Raw genomic sequence first — 21,083 nt, forward strand, 5'->3', positions numbered from 1 at the left:
GGAACTTATTAATTGGAGCTGTAAGTTAACTCTTTGTCAGATAGAGCGAGATGGTGGTGGGGGACAGCCCCCAGTAAAGTCAGAGGTGAGAGCACAAAGCAATAAAGTAGGCAGACTCTGGTTTTTGGGGGGGTAGATGCTCGAGAATATCCAGGGGGACTCCTGAGGCTCGATCCCGCCTTTGCATTTGCCGAGCCCCCCTCCTCATGACCTTTGTCAGGAGTGGAGTGCCTCTCGCCGGCCCCCGGCATTATCTCAGTCGACAGCAATTTCCACTTCCAGGGACTCAGGCGAAAAACCCTGGAGTCATCCTTGGCTCCTCCTATCCTTCATCCAATTGTTTCTCCTTTCAAATTATGTACAGAAACTGACCACTGCTCACTGCTTCCATGGCTCCTGCCTCATCCGAACCACCGCCATCCCTCGCCTGTGTGACTCCCTCACCTGGATAACTGCTTCTGGCTTTGCCTCCTACAACCTCTTCTCAGCACTCTGGTTGGAGCGATCATGTCATGTGCGAGTCACATCATCTCTCTTTGCCTCGGAATAAAAGACAAAGCCTCACTGCAGGTGACAGGGTCCCACACGGTCCCACGTGTAACGCTCTCTTGCTTGGTCTGCTCCGAACACCCTGCTCTCCTGACTGGTCCTCCAACATGCCAGGCACCCCTCAGCTCTGGGGCTTTGGCCCTGGCTGTTCCCTCTGCCTGCTAGGCTCCTCTCCCAGATGTCCACGTGGTTGATGCTCTCTTGTCCTTCAATTTGTCTCAAATGTCACTTTCTCAGTGAGCCCCACCTCCAAACCCAATTACAATTACAATGCCTCTCCCCATCCCATTCCTCTTAACCTGCAGTACACTTTTTCTATTTTCATAGCGTTTGTCTCCTTCTCACATACTATATAATTACTTTAAAAAAATCTTCTAGATATTTTTTCAGTCAGTTCAGTCGCTCAGACGTGTCCGACTCTTTGTGACACCATGGACTGAATGAAAATAACAAGATACATCTTAAAATCAGTATCATCTTACAATTGTCTGGCAGGTAGGACCCTTGACCTTGTTGTGTAAAACTTTCCACTGACCACTCAGATAAGAAGAACCAGCATCAAAGCACATTAGATTAAACAGAAGACTCTGTTACCTTGCAAGCTAAAATCTAAGGGGATTATGGCTATTATTTTTCTCTGGCTCAGTCTCAGCTAGAGGATTCCAGATCTCATTTTTCCCTTTTATGTTTCTAGGCCATCTCCCAATATCTCAGACTTTCTCCCAAAGCAGTGGTTCTGCAACCGCAGTGAGCATCAGAATTACCTGCAGAGCTTGTAAAAACAAGTTCCAGAGCCCGACCCCTAGGGTTTCTGGCTTAGAAGGCCTGTGGTGGGGTCTGGGGATTTGCCTTTCTAACAAGGTCCCGGATGCTGCTGATGCTGCTGGTATCTTGTTTTTATTTTTCTCTTTTCAGATTTATCTATTTGTTTATTCAGTGGCTGCGCTGGGTCTTCACTGCTGCACTTGGACTTTCACTATAGTTGCGGCAAGTGGGGGCTACTCTTCATTGCAGTAAGTGCGGTTCTCACTGCCCTGGCTTCTTGTTGGGCAGAGCATGGGCTCCAGAATGCGGGCTCAGGAGCTGTGGACTTTGCTCTGAGAAACGTGCGATCTTCCCAGACCAGGCACTGGCAGGCGGGTTCCTAACCGCTAGACCACCAGGGATGGCCAAGAGACCACATTTTTTCAAGTTATTTATTTTAATTGAAGGATAATTGCTTTACAGTGTGTGTTTGTTTCTGCCACACATCGACATGAATCAGCCGTGGATATCCACACATTCCCTCCCTTCCACCCCATGCCTCTAGGGGGTCACAGAGCACCAGTTTGTGCTCCCTGAGTCACAAGGCAAATTCCCACTGGCTATCTATTTCACACGTGACAGTGTATATGTTTCCAGGCTAGTCTGTCCATTCATCCCATCCTTCCCCCGACTGTGTCCACAAGAGAGACCACAGTTTGAGAATCCCTATTCTAAGGAACTCTCTCCCCTAAATTCACCTGCCTGACTTCCTTGATTCTGTTTTCCTTCTTCTACTGCTCCTGGTCAGACTGAAAAAACAAACCAACAGAAACCCTGAGGCATACTTCTCAAATTATTCTGGCTCCTTTTTTAATTTCCCAAGCAACTGGACCCCTAGAGACAGAGTGTCACAAACGCAGCCCACCTTAATTGCCTTAACCTTCAAGTTGACAATAATTCAATTGCATCGTTTCTATACCTTACTAGAGGCAGATGGCATGTTGTCTTTAGAGTAAAAGTGTCCGTTGCTTTTTTATTTTTTCCCTGTTATAAAATCTACCACCTTTTCATGGGTGGATCTAGAATCTGACTGTGGCCTGACTTCTTGCATTGATACATCCAGAGCTAACTTGAGACTTTATGCAGGATTGACCACACTAGACAAGCCCTCCAAATTCAAGGCTGATCCCTCCACAGCAGGGTTTCAACCTCAACACTACTGACATTTGGGACTGGATACTTCTCTGTTGTGGGGCTGTCCTGGGTGGTATAGGATGCTTAGCAGTGTCCCTGACCTGCACCCGCTGGATTCCACTAGCATCTGCCAGTTGCCACCCAAATACCCCTCCAGACCCCAAATACACCTCCAGGTGTCCCCGGGGGACGCTGAGAACAGTGCCTTGGCTTTGAGACCATTCAAAATAACGTAATGGGAAAGGACATTTTGATGATCCACCTATACTGACCACCTCCGCCTTTCACGCTAAAAGCAAAGCCTTCGTGCTTACAGCAGCAGCACTGATCACAATGTGCTGTGTCAGAGTCTCCCAGGGGCTCTGGCTAAAGTGCAGACTCTGCTTTCTGGTCTCACGTTTAGGGCCACTATGGAAACTAGGATGGAGGCTCCTCAAAAAACTAAAAATAGAACTGCCATATGATCCAGCAATCCCAAAACTGGGTACAAATCTGCAGAACACAAAAATAATTCAAAAAGATACCTACACCCAAAGTCCGTAGCAACATTGTTTATAATAGCCAAGATACAGAAATAATCTAAGTGTCTATCAACAGAGGAATGACAAAGAAGATGCGAGATATGCACACACACGGTGGAGACAGACACACACACACTAGTGTGCTGCTCAACCACACAAAGAATGACGATCGTGCCGTTCCCAACAACACGCATGGACTCGGAGGCTGTTAGGCTTAGTGAAACACGTCAGACAAAAACAGATACCGTGTGATTTCACTTACATGTGGAATCTAAAAAATAAAACAAACCAGTGACTATAGCAAAAAAGAAACAGACTCACAGATACAGAACAAACTCATGGTTACTAGTCAGCCGAGGAAAGGGGGAAAGATAGGAGTAGATTCAGAGCTACAAACTCCTATGCATAAAGTAAATAAGCTACGAGCACATATTGTACAGCACAGGGAATACAGCTAGCATTTTTTTTTAACTTTAAATAGAATATAATCTATAAAAATATTGAATCACTATGTGTACACCTGAAACTCACATAGTATTGTAAGTCAACTATACTTCGATTTCAAAACTAATTTTTTAAAATGCAGATCCTGATTCTGGAGTGGAACCTACCTGCGTACTTGAAGTCCAGCCCAACTCAGTGAATCAGAATCTGCCTTTTAAGAAAATCCCCAGAGGATTCATATGCATGTTAAATTTGAGAAGGACTACCTATAAAAACACACTCAAATTTAGCTGAAGCTTAAGTGCTGGTCTGCAGAGCTGGCTGAAGAAACCCAGGAAATGCAGCTAGTCCTACCCCTAGGGTCTACAGGACCTGCCTACAGGAAGCCTCATTCGCCCACCGTGAATCACCATGAATCCTTGTTCCAGTTGTGAATACAGCTTAGATTCCATGGCTCTCCAGCACCGGCTAAAGACCTCTGCTATCCCAAGTGGCTGTGCTAAGGCCGGCTCCAAGTTCAAGGTCAAGGTAAGTTATGTGGTTCACACTGTTGCTAAGTCCCTTCTCAGGTACCTGCCCATGTCGCTAAGAGTGTCACCTGAAGCTCCACCTGAGAGGGAACAGGAGCTCGCCTCGAATGCCACCCGCACTTTGCTCCCTAGTTCTGTCCTTTGTTTCTTATGTTTCTAATGAAGATCAGACATGGGTTTTGGAGGAAGGTCATTAGACAGTATCTTCCCTTCCCATGTAGGTGGTTTTTGTAGTGAACTTCAAATTCTATCTCTTATTAACCCGGATCCAGATGAACATCTTATTTCACCTGACTCATTTTTTTTTAACATTTTGAAACATTTTAACACAAATACTGTAGAATTTTATCTCTAAATTTATGGTTCCTATGTCATGTATTCAATGGGCGTGAGTCTGAGTGAACTCCGGGAGTTGGTGATGGACAGGGAGGCGTGGCGTGCTGCGATTCATGGGGCCGCAACGAGTCGGACACGACTGAGCGACTGAACTGAACTGAACTGATGCCACGTATTACTTTGCACTGGGTCAAAGATATTTCTGCACCTAGCTGTCTCCTCTGTGGGATGGCAGACCTGCACGATAGACTACAGATCTGATTTGTTCTTCATCTGACTGTAACCTTGCACATAAGAGAAGCTCAATAAACACTTATGTAATGAGTGATCGCGACTGTTGCGCCCCCTTAGTCTGTTTTTTATGAGTTAAGTAATTATTCAACTCCTTCTGGATGTGACATGGAGCCTGCTTCTATGGGGTACTCTACCCTGACCAGACCCTCTCCCACATACGGAACTCTGAAACTGTGTCTGGCAGATCTTATGTCATGTGGTCTACTTCACTGACAGTCTTTTCGTGTCTAGTTCTGGCCTTTTGTTACTATTTGAATACACTTATCTTATCTGCTTTCATCTGTTCTTAGATCACCTTTGTTCTGTTATCTCAGCAGTTAAGGCCTTGACGGACAAATTATTTCAGATCTCAATCTGAAGATGTTTTGTGTCTAACATCAAAGTGTAACAAGGTGATCCTGGGTAGGAAAAGACTTGAAGATGTTTTAACCCTTGGTGAGGAAAAATGAGAAAGTGATGGGCCTGAGCTTGTCGGTGTTTCACGCGTGGTGTCATTTAACGTCGAGCAGCATACACTCGGGAGGTGTGATGATGGGGAGGTAAAGATGGATGATGATAATGATGAAGATAAGGAGGAAGAGGGCAGGTCATTAACATGATCTTTCCCATGGCACTTAAGTCCATGAAATGTCACATTGCTTTAACTTTCCAAATCAAATCAGTGCGGCTCACCTGACCCAGGTTGGTGGGCAATTTAAGTCATGTTTTGGAGGCATCTCTTCCACCTCCCTTGGATTTGTCCCATAGTCCTCAGGATTTATTCAGGCCAGGGCATTTGGGAAAGAACCTTGGTACACCACAGCTGTACTTCCTAGTGGTCACTTGGCCCATATGAAAAGCTGAGGCTTTTCTCTCTCCAAGCCATGGCTGAGCCCACACATCTTTCTTGAGGTTTCCAACCTCTGCACCTGGTGTTCAATCTCACCTCCATGTACCACCCAGATACTCACCCTGGTGTCTCCTGAGTACAAGTAGGACCAGATTTCTGCTACCCATGGGAACTTGCTGGGTTAGTCTAGATGCTTCTCAGTTTCAAATGACAGAAACTGAAGTCAAAGTAGCATAAGTCTTAAAGAGAATTGGTTGACTCACATAATTTGAAGGTTCAGACTGGAAATCAAAGCATGTTGGATACAAGAATCTCAGCATAGCTCTCTCTCTCTCTCTCCCCACTTCCTCCACCAGCCACCATTAAGCATACGGGCTTAATTCTACACACAGCTTCTCCCATGGAGTCAAGAAACATGGTCACTGCCAGCTCAAGGCCCCAGAGAAAGGGGAGACCCATAAATCAAACCTAAGGAAAGATTCTGATTGGTCCAGTTTGGGTGCCTATTCCTGGAAATATCTCTGTGTTTGGACATCTTGGGTCATAAGTCTACTCTAGTGGTAGAAAACACAGGACACCATGGCAAACAGTTGTACAGGGTCACTTGGAATGGAGGGGAGATGGTTTTTCAAAGTAAAAAGTGTTTATTACCAAATGGAAAGATGTTAACACAAACCCTCCACACTACACCCTGATCAGTTCCGCTGACTCAGGGTCGTGTCGGACTCTCTGTGACCCCATGGCCTGCAGCACGCCAGGCCTCCCTGTCCATCACCAGCTCCCGGAGCTCACTCACACTCACGTCCATCAGGTTGGTGATGCCGTCCAACCATCTCATCCTCTGTCGCCCCCTTCTCCTCCCGCCTTCAATCTTTCCCAGCATCAGGGCCTTTTCCTATGAGTCGGTTCTTCCCATCAGGTGGCCAAAGTATTATACACACACACACACACACACACCCAGTCACATAAACACACAGAAGGCCTAGCAGCAAGACCTCATGAATGGCCTCTTTAGGACACTAAGGAATGCACTGCTCTGCTCCATCAGCTTTAAGCCAGGGCACTGCTCTGCGGAAGATACAGCGTCTCAGGAGAGGGTCTGATTGGCTGGCCTGCGTCATGTGCTTGTCTTTGTGGGTGGAGCCTCGTTGTGATCGGCAGTTCCACCAGGAGCGTGTTGAATGAGAGAAGGGAAAAGAAGAGGAGAGGAGATTCTGAACAGAGAAAAGCAAGGATGCCCACAGGACTTCCGAGCCTCTGAGCCTCTGTAGCCACAGCTCCTCCGGGCGCCCCCAGCAGAGCCCTGCTCACTCTCTAAGGCCCCAGCTCAGCTGCCAGCCCCTCTCTGCAGCTCTCCTTAAAGGCCAGGCTGGCAGAATGAATTGTTCCTTCCTCTGTGACTCCCTGTGCTCCATTCCACACTCTGTTACAGCCGCTCACACATTTGCTTATCTGTCCCCTGGGATCAGCATGAATCTTTTCATCATGGCAGTCAACGGGGTTAGAACCTAAATGTTTGCTAAACTGCATGTGTTGGCTTCCTTCTCTCTCTTTGTAGGGACTTGGGAACCATTCATTTACACCTCTTTTGAGTATCTCCAGGCAACATGGGGAGTGTTCTGCTGCTCTGGCAGCTTCTGTCTGACTTCTGGCAGCTCCTTCATCTGGGTCTTGAGACTTGCTGAGCACATCAGAGCCGCATTGCTTTGTCTTTGAGACGTGCTCTTTGTTCCTGCATCTTACCTTTCCAGTTTTTCTTCCTAAGGTTGTCATTTCTCTTTGTCTAAGAGCATCGGATTGTTGTGTCTTCTGGCTGACAGGGAGGCACCTGCGTGGTCCTTAGGATGCTGACTTCCTGGATAGAACTTGTGCATCTTCCCAACCAGTTAGAACAGCAAAATTTATATCTTTACATTAAGACTCTAGGGCTTAGGGCAGATATCTCCAGAATTACCCAAATCCTGTTGGGGTTCTTCTGGGTTTTTCTCTAAGAGTAGTTTCAGCTCCACAATTTTATTGAATCAGTTTGGATTTAGTATTTTGCCCCAACCACACAATAATAGGCCCTTCTCTCTGCTGCTGCTGCTAAGTCGCTTCAGTCGTGTCCGTCTCTGGGGTCACGCATCTCCTGTGTCCCCTGCACTGCAGGCAGATTCTTTACTTGCTGAGCCATCCGGGAAGCTCAATCAACTGTTACAAAATAGCTACAAATAGCTCAGATGATACAGAACCTGCCTGCAGTACAGGAGACCTGGGTTCAATCCCTGGGTTGGGAAGATCCCCTGGAGAAGGGAATGGCAACCCAATCTGAAGTTCTTGCCTGGAGAATTCCATGAACCAAAAAGCCTGGCGGGCTACAGTTCATGGGGACATAGTCAGTCACAACTGAGCAACCAACACTTTCACACTTTCCCTTTCTTCCTCCCCTCCTAGTACATAGGTTCCTTTGTAATGGGACTCTGTCAGTCCTCCCATTCAGAGGTGGAATCTGTTTCTCCACTCCCTGCATCTAGACTGGCTCTGGGACTTGCATCGACTGGTAGAAAAGGCTGCCATGGGTGGGTTTCAGGACGGGAGCCTTAAGAGGGAGATCAGCTTCTGCCTTTGCCCCCTGGGAATGCCAAGACTAACATGGAAGGAAGCCGGTCAAGCCAAGTGGAGGGTGAGTTGCTGCATCTCTCATCCCGATGCAGAAAGAGAGTCGAGGTGTCCCAGCTGATGGCTGGTACCAACTCCCAGACCTGGGGGTGAGGCCGTCTTAGACCTCCCCACCCAGAGGACCCTCCAACTGGTGATAGCCCCATGAGCAAGTCCAGGAGAAACCAGTAGAGGAACCACACAATCAATCCCCAGAAATATGAGAAAGAGGAAATCGCTGTTGCTTTAAGCCACGGTGTTTTGGGATGGCTGGTCACCAGCAACAGATACCTGGGGACTGATATCTTTCACATCTGGGATTTTCCTCGCTAAGAGTCCCACCAGGTCCTGGGCCACGGCACAGGTGTGGTTTAGAACTGCAAGAAAATGGAACAGATTAGGAATTCCCTGGAGGTCCAACGGTTAGGCCTCAGCACTTTCACACCGTAGGCCTGGGTCCAACCACTGGCCGGGGAATTAAGATCCTGTAAGCCTTGAGGTGTGGCCAGAAAGAAACCAAAAACAGATAAAAAATTAGAATACACGGAAGCTCAGGAAGAGCGGTGGGTTTGTGGCAGAACCCGAAGCCTCATTTCTCACCTCCCCGCCTGGGATTCTTCCCTCCAGCCTGTCATTCAGCTGCTTAATGTCCGAAGGAGTAACATCCCTGAGCGCCAGAGCAGTGGTGACATCCAGTGATGGATTCCAGGAGGAAGTTTGCAGGGTTTCAGGAACTCCAGATCACAAACCAAGAAGCCCCAAGTGTTAGGTTTTGGGTACCTGGCTATCTCCAGGGAGGGCAGAATAGCAGGCTCTGGAAGACCAAAGCACAAAGGGTCAGAGGAGGCGGCTGAAGTCAGCTTCAAAGCATTCGCTCCCACCGACTCCTGAGATCCTGAGTTTGGGGCACCTGAGTGAGCAAGGGACATCAGCCCTGTCCCTAAGCTCACCATGGGGAGGCAGCAGGAGCAACAGTGTCAGAGCCGCCTGTCGTCTGAGCCAGCCTGTGAACGGGAGCCTTGGCTGATTACTACCTTGGCAGGATACTGAGCCTAAGTTCTACCGTCTGTGAAACAGAAAGACCAAGACCCACGCCACAGGGCTGTGGTGAAGGTCAAATGTAAAGCCACTGGAGTGACATAGGAGGTGCTGAATGGACATGGCATCACCATCAGCCCTGACTACCTGGACAGGCAGACCAAGGAGGCCCTGCCCAGGGCCCCACACTCTAGAGGGCTCCACGTGTCACACACACACATAACCAGATGCACACAAACTCATGGACACAGAGGGACGCACACAGAGGCACATAGGCACACAGACACACGTGTCCATGCCCGCATGCACACTGGCAGAGGGACACACACGCACACACGCTGAATGTGTTGGGAGGCCCAGGAGTGTCTCTGCACCCTGACAAGCACCCAGCCCTGGGGCAGGACATCCCCAGCCCTCAGCATCCTGCTCACATCCAACATCATTCCGGCCCCAGCGAGCATCCTCTGCCCTGTGGGCGGTGCTGTAGCCATGTCATCAATGGATGCTTCTTCCCAGGGAGGCCACGAGCTGCAGGAGCCCGGGGTTGAATGACCTCATCAGGCTCTCCTCTTGGAGGGGATGGAAGTGCTAGTTCTTCTTCCTTTTCCTTTTTTTAATTTTTGGCTGCACGGGGTCTTCGTGGCTGCCCATGGGCTTTCTCTAGTTGCAGCGACCAGGGGCTGCTCTTCATTGCAGAGCATGGGCTCTAGGCATGCGGGCTTCGGGAGTTGCAGTTCACGGGCTTAGTTGCCCCACAGCATGTGGGATCCTCCCGGACAAGGGATCGAACTCATACCCCCTGCATCGGAAGCACAGAGTCTTAACCACTGGCCTACCTGGGAAGTTCTTGCCTAACAAAGTACCACCTCCCATGAGTTCCAAATACCCTTTGCCTGTGTCTGTTCAAACCACAGGTCTGGAGGTGCTCATGAACTAGTAAGGTACCCTCCAAGGTCTATTTGATGAGATCAAACAATACGTATTACCTGTACATTTATATAAGTGGAGGTGATTGTTGGATAGCATCACCGACTCAATGGACATGACTTTGAGCAAACTCCGAGAGATAGTGAAGGACAGGGAAGCCTGGCTTACTGCGGTCTGTGGGGTTGAAAAGAGTTGGACACGACTGAACAACAACAGGGCATATCACTGTGTCATGAGAGCAGCTTCTTATATTGGCAACTGAATGACACCGAACGTTAGAATTGGGAATGGTTTTATTCTTATTAAAATATTTGGCATGTGTGATTAAACTTTCACCAAAAACTTTCAGAAAGTCAACTTATTCAAATAATTTCATTTACAATTTTGTGTATCATGTGCTGTCATTGATATTTTGCATTTTAATTTTCATAGAGAATTCAGAGTACTTTAGGGGAAAAACCTTTTTAAAAAGTTGTTTTGTTGTTCAGTTGCTAAGTCATGTCTGATTCTTTGTGACGCCATGGACTGCAGCACACCAGGCTCCTCTGTCCTTCACCATCTCCCAGAGTTTACTCACATTCGTATTCATTGAGTTGGTGATGCTATCTAACTGTCTCATTCTCTGCTGCTCACTTCTCCTCTTGCCCTCCATCTTTCCCAGAATCAGGGTCTTTTCCAATGAGTTGGCTCTTCGCATCAGGTGGCCAAAGTATTGGAGCTTCAGCTTCAGCATCAGTCCTTCCAATGAATATTAAGCACTGATTTCCTTTAGGATGGACTGGTTGGATCTCCTTGCAGTCCAAGGGACTCTCAAGAGTCTTTTCTAGCACCACAGTTCAAAAGCATCAGTTCTTTGGTGCTCAGCCTTCTTTATGGTCCAACTCTCACATCCATACATGACGAATGGAAAAACCATAGCTTCGACTATACAGACCTTTCTTTGGCAGCAATGTCTCAGCTTTTTAATATGCTGTCTAGGTTTGTCATAGCTTTTCTTCCAAGGAACAAGTGTCTTTTTTAATTTCATGGCTGCAGTCACCTTCTGCAGTGATTTTGGAGCCCAAGAAAATAAAATCTATTTCCATTGTTTCCCCATCTATTTGCCAAGAAGTGACAGGACCAGATGCCATGATCTTAGAAGCCAGGGTTTTCACTCTCCTCTTTCACCTTCATCAAGAGGCTTTTTAGTTCCCCTTCACTTTCTGCCATAAGGGTGATATCACCTGCATATTTGATATTTTTTTTTTTTGTCTTTAGACTTACTGTTTTAGGAAACGTAGTTAGATTTCATACACTTTGAATATAATTACATCTTTAAAAAATCTTTTAGATCATTACTGTCAGAGGAACACAAATTAGTGAACATTTTGAATATAGCATAGTTGATTTTGCTGAAATGAAAGCAAGAGAAATATAGTTTATGGAATAAATGTATAATAATTTGTGAAGTGTGTCTGTCTTTATAAGTCATTCAAACATTACCAGCCCATCAACAGAGCACATGAGAATAATCAAACTCAATCGATTTGAACATATTTCTAATTTTCAACTTCATAAAAACTGTGGCTTTCCATATTTTCTTCAATTTATTGTTGGGAAAGTATATTTAGATGGAAACATAGAACATGCTTTATTTCCCAGTCTGTTGGCTTGATTGATAACTTTTAAATATTTAGACACACGGTGTGAGGACTCATCAGCCCCGAAAAATGTTAAAATTTTAGGAGTAAGACTGACCATCACCAAGCAGGACAGGGACTTGGGAGTCAGCGAGCAGGGGCTGCTCTCCGTTTGGTGTGAGGGCTTCTGGATTAGACGGCTTCTCTTGTTCTGCAGCACAGGCTCTGGGCACGTGACTTCCGTATTTGCAGCACGAGGGCTCAGTAGATGCGGCCCCCAGCCTTAGTCGGATCTTCCCGGACCACAGACCGAACTGGTGACCCTTGCATTGCTGGGCGGATTCTTAACCACTGGGCCACCAGGGAAGCGCCTGCAGGTACTATTTCATTAACTCTCCCAACAATGCTATGAGATGGACTCTACTGACGTCCCTACTGTGCAGATGAGGAATAGAGTGTGGGAAGTGAGGTCGTTTGCCGGAGGACACCAAGTCAGCCAGCAGTAACACCAGGCAGCCTGACCACGAAGCCCGCAGCATCATCTGAACCAGGACCCTATGGTACCTGGAGCAAAGGGGCCCCTCCCAGCGGGCGGGCCTGAACGTCCCCACCACCCCCACCATGCACGGGCACTTACAGACACACCCCCGCCAGCATCACACAGGAGCTTGTGCAGCACCCCGGCCCGTACCTGTGTGGGCGTCCCTGTTCCCCCTTCTCCCTTCCTGGACCAGTGGGGGCACTGAAGCCATCTGGGACGGAGACTCTCAGCTTCCGCTCCCTCGGTGGCCCTGCACCTGCCCGGCAAGGGGTGGCGCCCGGTGCGTTCATCATCCTTCCTCCTTGGCTCCACCACCCACCTGCGCTGAGCCAGGTGTCCCCTGAAGCGTGGGCCCACCCTGGAGTCCACGGTACCCCGCTCTCCTGCCTGCTTCTCTTCCTGGCTGCTGTCTCTCCCATTCATTCACCTCTCAGCAGCCAGAGTCACCTTGTCCAAACACACAAGCAAGTCACTTGTTTCAAACCCTTACGGCATTCCACCGTTCCCTGGACAGAGCTCAGCAAGGCTCAGCAGAGCCACTTTGCAAAGATGCTGGCGACCTTATAGACAACAGGCCCAGGCCAAGGATCCTTGTTCCTTACCCTCCATCACAAATGGGAGGACCCAACTCTGCAATGACAGCTCTACAAAGCCTGTTCCCACCGGAGGGAGGTTCCTCGTTGGGATGAAAATATCACCAGGTCTTTCAGAAAGAAAGAAAGTGAAGTCGCTCAGTAGTGTCCTCCTCTTTGCGACCCCATGGATCGCAGCCTACCAGGCTTCTCCATCCACGGGATTGTCCAGGCTGAGGTCTTGCAGAGAGGGACCTTATTCTCATGGGGGACCTCAGGCCCTCTCCTGCATCATGCAAGCTCCAGGCCACTTGTCCATCAGACTCAAGCTGTGAGGTGAACGGGAGGTCAAGGTCCCGGGATCAGCTTCCCAGTGAATCATGCCCTTCAAGACCCACGCACCACCAGCCCAACTCCCCAGGCTCCTTTCAGCCCCTCCCAAGTGCCACATCCTTCAGACCACAGAGCCTTTGCACAGACTATCCTTCCATTTAAACTCTCCCCGCTTTCTTATTAACATCTTGAGATCCCTGCTAAATCATTTCTTCCACAGGGAAGCCCTGCCCAGATCAGACATCCCCAATAAATGGTCTCATAAACCCAAGGAACATTTGGTTGGGCTACTTATTCCTATTTGAAAGTTTCCATTCAGTATACAATGACTAATGTCAGTCTCCCTGCTGGACTGCCAGCTCCATGTGGGCAGAGACTGGGTCTGGCTTTGCTCTCCCGTGGAGCCCCAGCACCTAGAAGATCCTCAGTCTAGTTTATTGACTGAAGAGCAATGAATTCTTTCAGATGAAGGGGATTGCACTTTGCTGGGAGAGGCTGTGGATCCTTCAGGCTCCAGGGTAAGCATGGAAGGGATGAGATTGAGCAGATGACGAGCTCTCCGCAAAGTGCTTGCAACACTGTAGGAACTTAATAAATGGTGGTTGTTTGTGATGAGGATGACAATGATGATGCCAAGTAGGAGGAGGATGGTGTCTTCTCACGACAGGGACAGCTTTACACCGAGAGACAGAAGCCCTTGCTGAGAGATGGGGCTCTGTTCCCTGTTCCTCCATCATGGAAGTTAGAATCTGCAAGTGAGGGCAATAGCCCCACTGAAAAGCGGGGAGACCGGGCCCAGCTGCACGCTGGCCTCCAGCGGGGATGAGGGCTTTGAGCTTCTAGGCCAGCAGCTGCCTCCTCCGTGACCAGGTTAAGGAGGGACCCAGTGTTTATGGATTCCTCCCGTGGGCACGGCGCCCTGCAAAGAGCTTTCCACATTTCACTTCCTTTTCATCTGATCCCAAACTCTGAAAAGTAGGCCTAATTATCCCCCATTAGTGATGATGCAGCAGAGGATGGGATGCCTAGATAGTATCACCGACTCAATGGACATGAATCTGAGCAGACCCCGGAAGACAGTGAAAAACAGAGGAGCCTGGCGTGCTGCAGTCCACGGGGTCGCAAAGAGCTGGACTCGACGTGGCGACTGAACAGCAACAGCACAGATGATGAAACTGAGCTCGGGTGGTGATGGAACCGGCCAAGGTCACGCAGCCTGAAGGTGGTGGAGCTTAGGTGAACACTCAAGTCCCTGTCTCAGTCATGCAGAGATCCAGAGCTTTCAGCTACATTGTGCTGCTCGTGAGAAAACCATAAAACCAACCACAGTTCCTGAATGCCTAAACGTCTCCTCCCAAACGTCCCCACTTCCAACCTCAGCTGGGGACACCGCCTCCTGGAAGCCTGCCTGCATTTCCCTGCCTGACTCTGGCCCCACAGTCCTCAGGTTTCTGCCGCAGGTGCACTCTGGCAGAGCTCACAGGGGCCCCATCCTGGTCAGGCCAGGACTCAAAATGGCTCAATAAAGGGACTGTCTCAGAAACTCGGCCCTTCCTGGGAAACACCCTTTATGCTGCTGGAGGAAGAGCTGTGGGGCAAACCTCCCCAGGAATCAAAGCTAATTTTCAGTTATTTAGGAGGTAGCTCCCCTGTGACTCACTGTTTGGGATATAATGACCCAGGCCAGGAGCCTGGGCTGCCAGGAGCGCCCTCGTTAAACTCAAAAGACAAAAGGAGAGGGGGACGCCCCCTCCCCCACCGGAGACGGTGACTCCGCACAGCCGGGTGACCCTGGCCAAGGGGATTCACCTCTCTGGCTCCTTTCCTCCCAAGTCTTCTCCCAGTGGGTGAGCACAGCCCAGCATGGAAAGGGTTCCAGGAGAAGTCCTGAGCAGGAAATGGGAGGGGCTGGAGGCAGGGCCGCAGCAGAATGTATGTCAGTGCTTACCCAGCTTTACTGTCCAGGGTTAAAAAATCTTTAATCCCAAATCACCGCCCGAGATCCCTGCCACCAGCCCTCCCCACCCCACCGCAAGGTGACACCTCCCCAGGGACTCTATCCCGGATGGGATAGGGAATATCGAGTTGGGCCAGGGAATTCGAGTTGGGAGTCCTCCCCATCTGCGGGCTGAGGCCCAGCCTTCTCCCCAGGAAAGGATGCTGAAGCCAGACCCTCAGTGAGCTCCTGAAGGGGAGGCCCGACACAGGTGGCTCAGCTCGAGGCTACAGGATGGTTTTTACTGTGGACCCTTGGCCACTCTCCCTTTCATGGACCCTCTCCTCATTAAAAAAAAAAAAAAACGAAATTGGAAAGCAGATGCTGTGACTACAGTGGTATGAAGCTAAATATAACCCAAGCTGGATTATATTCACTCTGACTTCAAAGATGAGAGAAAATTTTGAGGGCCCCTTTCCCTGGTGGTTCAGATGGTAAAGAATCCACCTGCAATGCAGGAAAGCCGGGTTCAATCCCTGGATGGGGAAGATCCCCTGGAGAAGGAAATGGCAACGCATTTTATTATTCTTGCCTGGAGAATTTCATGAACAGAGGAACCTGGTGGGCTACAGTCCATGGGGTCACGAAGGAGTTGGACACCACTGAGCAACCAACACTTTCACTTTTTTCAAAGATATCACAGGTGCCCGGCAGCCTGCCTACTGTTGGTATTGCCTCCTGTAAGCCCTTTGAACTGTCCGGGCCCCCGTTCTGGCTCACCAGCTACTTAGGCGTGTGTCTCAGTTTGCTCCTCTGTAAAATGGGAATGATCACCATGACCGAGTAATGAGGCTGTTTGAAGGTTCCTGGAGATCCTGCTGGAGAAGAGCTTGGCATGGTCCTGCCGTAAACAGTGGTGCGGGGACTGCTGAGCTGGCTATGAGTGTTCCTTCTTTCCCATGAAGGAGATGGCTTCTATCCTCATAATAGGAACAGGAAAAACCGAAATTCCTCACAAGGAAATGTAACAAATGGCGGAAACGGGACTCCAGGGGCACAGACCAAGCAGCTCCCAGACCCCGGACACTGATGGAAGTGGCCGATCTGGTTATCCCAGCAGACCAGGAACATGGAAGGCAGGGGGAAGTCACAGGCCAGGTCCCGGCATCTTGTGTCCGATTCTGCCTGAGTGGACTCCAGCCAGCAAACGAGGCCATGGTGAGGCTGAGGCTGGTGGGACCCCGACATTTCTGATCACAGCAGAGCTGGGTCCCCTCCTCTGTCCTGCTGACCTCCAGCCACACTCTGAAGCCCAGCCTCCACATGCTGACCTGACTCCGGGGACAGCAGTCTCAGAGCCACGCCGAAGTAGGAAGCTGCTGTCTCCGCCGTGCAGGCCCCAAGAGGACATCAAAAGGATGGAAGCTTCCAGTCCCTGCAGGAATGTGGGTTTTCCAGCTGACTCAGACTGAGCCTGTTTCTACAGGAGCCACGCTACACCACCGCTCAAGGGTTTTGGGGAGACAGAGTTCACAACCGGGAGGATTTTCGCTACCCGTCAAGCAACCAGTAGCACACCTAAGAAAGAACAAGAAAGATAAACCCCCGAGCCCAGCTGGCTCAGCTCCCAGCCTTGGACTCTAGGTTCTTGGCGCCCAGAGCCTTGTCATTTAGCCAAGTTACAGGCCCTGTCGGGGTCCAACGGGGGCTGGTTGAGGGGCAGGGCGGGGAGTCAGAGCCAAGCTGAAGTAGCCAGTGGCGTGGACACAGGCCAGGCTCACCCCTGCTGCTCCCAGGACATCTGAGTTCAGCCTCTCTGAGTCTCAGGAGCAGCGTCCGTAAAATGAGGGTGAGAAAAAGACCCCACGAAGGAAAAGCCCCTGACACGGCCCAGGCTCCCAGCTCCACGGAGGGGCGAGCGCAGGGATTCTGCGGCAGAGGGCAGTGATGGGAAGGGCGGGAAGGAGAAGGCCCAGAGGCTGGCTCCACCGCCTGGCTCTGGAAGCAGAGCTGTGGGCCCCAGCCTGGCCCCTCCCCTGGGACTTGGCCAGAGTGTCAGAGCTGGAAGCATCGTTGCATCACTGGGTGCTCAGGGGTTAATGATGGGGAGTGGACAGGACCCGGGTATTTAACTAATCGGGGAGGTGCCTGGAGATCAGAGGTGCCCCTTCTGGCTTCCGTCTCCGTCTCCCACAGCCCAGCTTCTCTGCCCCCTGCTCCCCTCCCCGCCCCCCAGGATGAAGCGACCCCCTCTTCTGACCTTCCTATGCCTTCTGGGTAAGTGACCCTCATGCCTGCACTCCTGCTCTGCCCCGGATGGGAATACTCCGGGGGGCTCCTGAGCCAGGCCCCCGGGAGGGTGTCATCGGTCACCCTGAGGCCAGTGCTGGCCCAAGAACTGGCCAGTGGAGAGGGGGCCAGGGGACACGGCTGCAGCCTGGACGGCCTGGGGGACAAGGGAGTGGGGCCGGCAGGGGCCCCCGACAGCTGCTGCCGCCCGCGCTCCACCCCCGACCTGAGTGTCCGTTTCTGCCTTTAACCTGCCGGGTGGGCGGGCCCCCACTGATGCAGCCGCAGGACCCAGAGGAACTAGGGAAGTCCAGGTAGTCAGGAAGTTTATCCAGCGACATCTGATGGGACCCAGTGCGGACAGAGTGCTCCTGGGGGTCGGCGGTGGCGGCTGACACCAGGGGAGAGGATCAGGAAACTGGGATGGGAGCCTAGAGGATGAGCCGGGGGCGGGGGAGTTCTGGGAGACGGTGGAAGGAGAGCAGGGGTGGGAGGTCGGGTGGGGACACGATGCAGGTGAGGACCAGGAGACCAAGGTGCAGTGGCGTCACAGGAACAGCACTACTGACTGGCATTGTTGCTCAGTTGCTCAGTCTTTGCGACCCCATGGACCACAGCACGCCAGGCCTCCCTGTCCATCACCAACTCCCGGAGTTTGCTCAAACTCATGTCCACTGAGTCTGCGATGCCGTCCAGCCATCTCCTCTGTCGTCTCTGTCGTATTACTGATTAGCACTCTTATCGTCGGGAGTGAGGTGCTTGGGGAGGTGGAGGTTCCCGAGACGATCCGAGAGATGCCTGCACTCAGATGTGGGGACTGCAGTTGGCCACAGAGGGTGGGGCCCCGAGGGAGCTGACGCCCTCCCCCCTCCGTCCCCGCAGCGGCCCTGGCCGGCGGGAACCTGGTCCAGTTTGGGGTGATGATCGAGAGGATGACGGGGAAGCCCGCGCTGCAGTACAACGACTACGGCTGCTACTGCGGTGTCGGTGGCTCCCACTGGCCGGTGGACAAGACAGACTGGTGAGCAGGCGGCCCAGCCGCCGTCCTGCCTGGAGGATGGAGGCGCCAGGGGGAGCATCCTGCGGGGAGCTGGGGGTACCGAGGAAGCTGAGGCATGACCACCACACTTGCGAGCCCCTTTGGGCCTTAAGCCCGCCAGGTGGCCCCCAGTCCAGCCCAGCTGGGCTCACAGGCGCCTTCAGGCCGTCCACGACCTTCACAGGTGCTGCCATGCCCACGACTGCTGCTATGGGCGCCTGGAGAAGCTGGGCTGTGAACCCAAAATGGAAAGGTACCTCTTCTCAGCCACCAGGCACAGCATCTTCTGTGGTGAGTGAGCAGACCCGGGGGTCCCCCAGACCCCTAGAGAGGGAGGGGACTCAGCCAGGAACCCCTCTCCTGATGGAGACCCTTGAGCCTGGTCAGCTGGGCAGGAGAGGCGGGTCTTCCATCATCACAGCATCAGGGAGAGGCGTGTCCCTGCGCCCAGATGCTCCCATGGCACCCGGTCTGGAGAGCCCAGGACCCATCAGCTCCTGCCCTGGGACCCCAGGAACACCCCCCCATTCAGAGGCACCCCCCCCCAGCTCCAGCCTCTGGGGGGAGAGCAGAGGGACAGCACCGAGCCCGCCCAGAGGAGCTGTGCCCAGACAGCCCTCCCCAGGGCCTGGGCAGCCACTAGGGGCACAGCCCCAGGACAGGGCCTCGAGGGCGGAGCCCCAGACCCAGAGGCTGGAGCTCGGATGGGGGACCACAGACCCCCAAAGGCTGACCCACCACACCGGGGCGCCTCCTCGCCAGGCCCCATGCCCACTTGGACCAGTTAGCCTTCTCCTCTGCTCCCCAGCCTGGGGAAACAGCTGGACCCGAATCAGTGTAAAGGGCTCCATGCAGCCCAGCCCCATGAAGGGAACTCACATCGGAGAACCAAAGGTTCTTCTTCCTGCCGCAAAGCCAGGAGTAGCCTGGAAGGCGGAGGGCAGGCCTGGAGCTGGAAGGACACAGCACAAGGGGGCTGGGAGGGTCAAAGAAGACTCAGATCTCTGGGGTCTGTCCTGGGGGCGGGGCGGGACAAGAAACAGAGCTGCGGGAGGCAGGCTGGGCTCCAAGTGTCCTGTTGCCACCGCCATCCACTCAGCAAAGTGGCTTTAGCAGGTAATGAGCTCCACGTCACGGGGAGTTCATGCAAGGCTGGGAAGCCACCTGTTGGGGACAGCACTGAGAGGGTGAGTGAAGGGAGGGGTCAGGTGAATGGGACACAGGTTCAGGGAGTCCCCTCCCCGCCGTGTGACTCTGGGCAAGGAATAGAACCCCTCCTATTTCTTCATCTGTAAAAGGGAGACCTAACCTCACACTTGCCAGCTTAGCCCAGCTCCTGGGAGCTGACATAGCTGTTAAGCCCCTGCCAAATCTGAGTTCTGGGGAAAGAGCAGGGGAGAGCAGAACCCGGATGGGAAATGAGGCTGACCTTCACGAGGGACCCTGAGGAAGCCGGACATGTCTGAGCTGGGGGATGTCTTCGTGGGGACAAAAAGGAGCCAGAGCCCCTGAGGACACACAGAGGCGATGGAGGCAAGAGGAGGCTTTGGGGCCCCTGGAGCCCACAGAGCTGATGCCCGCCCCACTCCCCAGGCTGGGTGTGGGCGCGCGTGGAGCGGGAGCCCTGAGATAAATGCTGGAAAAACGGGCTCCATCCCCGCTGAGGGAGGCAGGCGCAGGCCCCAGCTCCAGGCCCTCCGGGGCACGCCCAGGTCACCGGGATCGAGCTGCTGCCGTTCAGTAGTTTTCCTCTCTGGTTCATGGCTGCCGACACCACTAGCAATCCATTACGTGGGAGAAGGGTCGCCCAGAAACACAGCCCTCCCTGGGCTGGGACAGGTGGTCTCCCCGTGGGGAAGAAGCTTAGGGGAGTGGAGTGGGTTTGGGAGAGGAAGGGACAGCAAGGACAAATCTCCAGGCTTTCAGCATCCCTGGCCCCAGCAGGGCCTCAGCACCCTGCCCGTTCTCTCACCCAACCCTGGAGCATCCCCCCGGAGCATCCCCCTGGTGAGCGTGGGCTTCCGGGCAGAGAACGTGGACCCCAGCACGCTCCCCTGCACATGGCTGGGAGTGGCGGGCCCAAGGTTCCCAGGCCCTGACTGCCCACATCCCATCCAGCCGGCAGAACCAGCTGCCAGCGACAGACCTGCGAGTGTGACAAGAAGGCCGCGCTCTGCTTTCGCCGCAACCTGGGCACCTACAACCGCAAATACGCCCATTACCCCAACAAGCTGTGCACTGGGCCCACCCCGCCCTGCTAAGGGTGCACTCTGCCTCCCGCTGAGGCCTCCAGCTGCCGGGGCCCCAGGCCTCGGGAGGGTTAGCACCAAAGGCTCTCCCGCCAGAAAACTCCTTTCCCGTAAGCCCATCCTTCCCTGAGAGGCCCCAGACTCAGCCCTGGACCGTCCCTGGCCTCCCTGGCCACAGCGCCCTCAAAAAGAGCCACACCGGGGGCAGGGGGCTCCTGAAACACCCGGAAGATTCCACAACCCGTCCCCTGGGATCTCAGTCCCCTCTTCTGATATGTGAATACTGTTCGCCCAGGATTCTAACACTGGCCCTCAGATTGTGTCGCAGGGTTCATCAGTCTCCGGTTTCACTCACGCCTTTGTTTCTCGAGCACCCAGAAATGTGCTAAGCACGGGGACATAGCGTGGGTCTGGCTCGGGCGGCCCCTGCATGCAGCTCCAACACTCTGTCCTTTGAGTTTT

At 52.3% G+C, this 21,083-nt stretch overlaps 1 protein-coding gene across 1 annotated transcript; it reads left to right on the top strand.

Moving 5' to 3' along the window:
• Positions 1-17,281: 17,281 nt before the first annotated feature.
• On the top strand, positions 17,282-20,690 carry PLA2G2E (phospholipase A2 group IIE). The gene is made up of 4 exons (XM_019985999.2): positions 17,282-17,321; positions 18,216-18,354; positions 18,557-18,663; positions 20,491-20,690. Exons 1-4 carry the CDS (start codon positions 17,282-17,284, stop codon positions 20,631-20,633), a joined length of 429 nt encoding a protein of 142 aa, XP_019841558.1. The 3' UTR covers positions 20,634-20,690.
• The last annotated feature ends 393 nt before the right edge of the window (positions 20,691-21,083 follow it).

Source organism: Bos indicus, chromosome 2 (assembly GCF_029378745.1).
Source record: "Bos indicus isolate NIAB-ARS_2022 breed Sahiwal x Tharparkar chromosome 2, NIAB-ARS_B.indTharparkar_mat_pri_1.0, whole genome shotgun sequence".
Taxonomy (NCBI): Eukaryota; Metazoa; Chordata; class Mammalia; order Artiodactyla; family Bovidae; genus Bos; species Bos indicus.

What these genes read in the sequence shown, in the direction of transcription:
- PLA2G2E (XM_019985999.2), top strand. Translation starts at nt 17,282, where the DNA reads ATGAAGCGACCCCCTCTTCTGACCTTCCTATGCCTTCTGG. An exon ending in GACCTTCCTATGCCTTCTGG is followed by an intron (nt 17,322 to 18,215) that starts GTAAGTGACCCT and finishes CCGTCCCCGCAG; the next exon opens with CGGCCCTGGCCGGCGGGAAC. An exon ending in CCGGTGGACAAGACAGACTG is followed by an intron (nt 18,355 to 18,556) that starts GTGAGCAGGCGG and finishes CGACCTTCACAG; the next exon opens with GTGCTGCCATGCCCACGACT.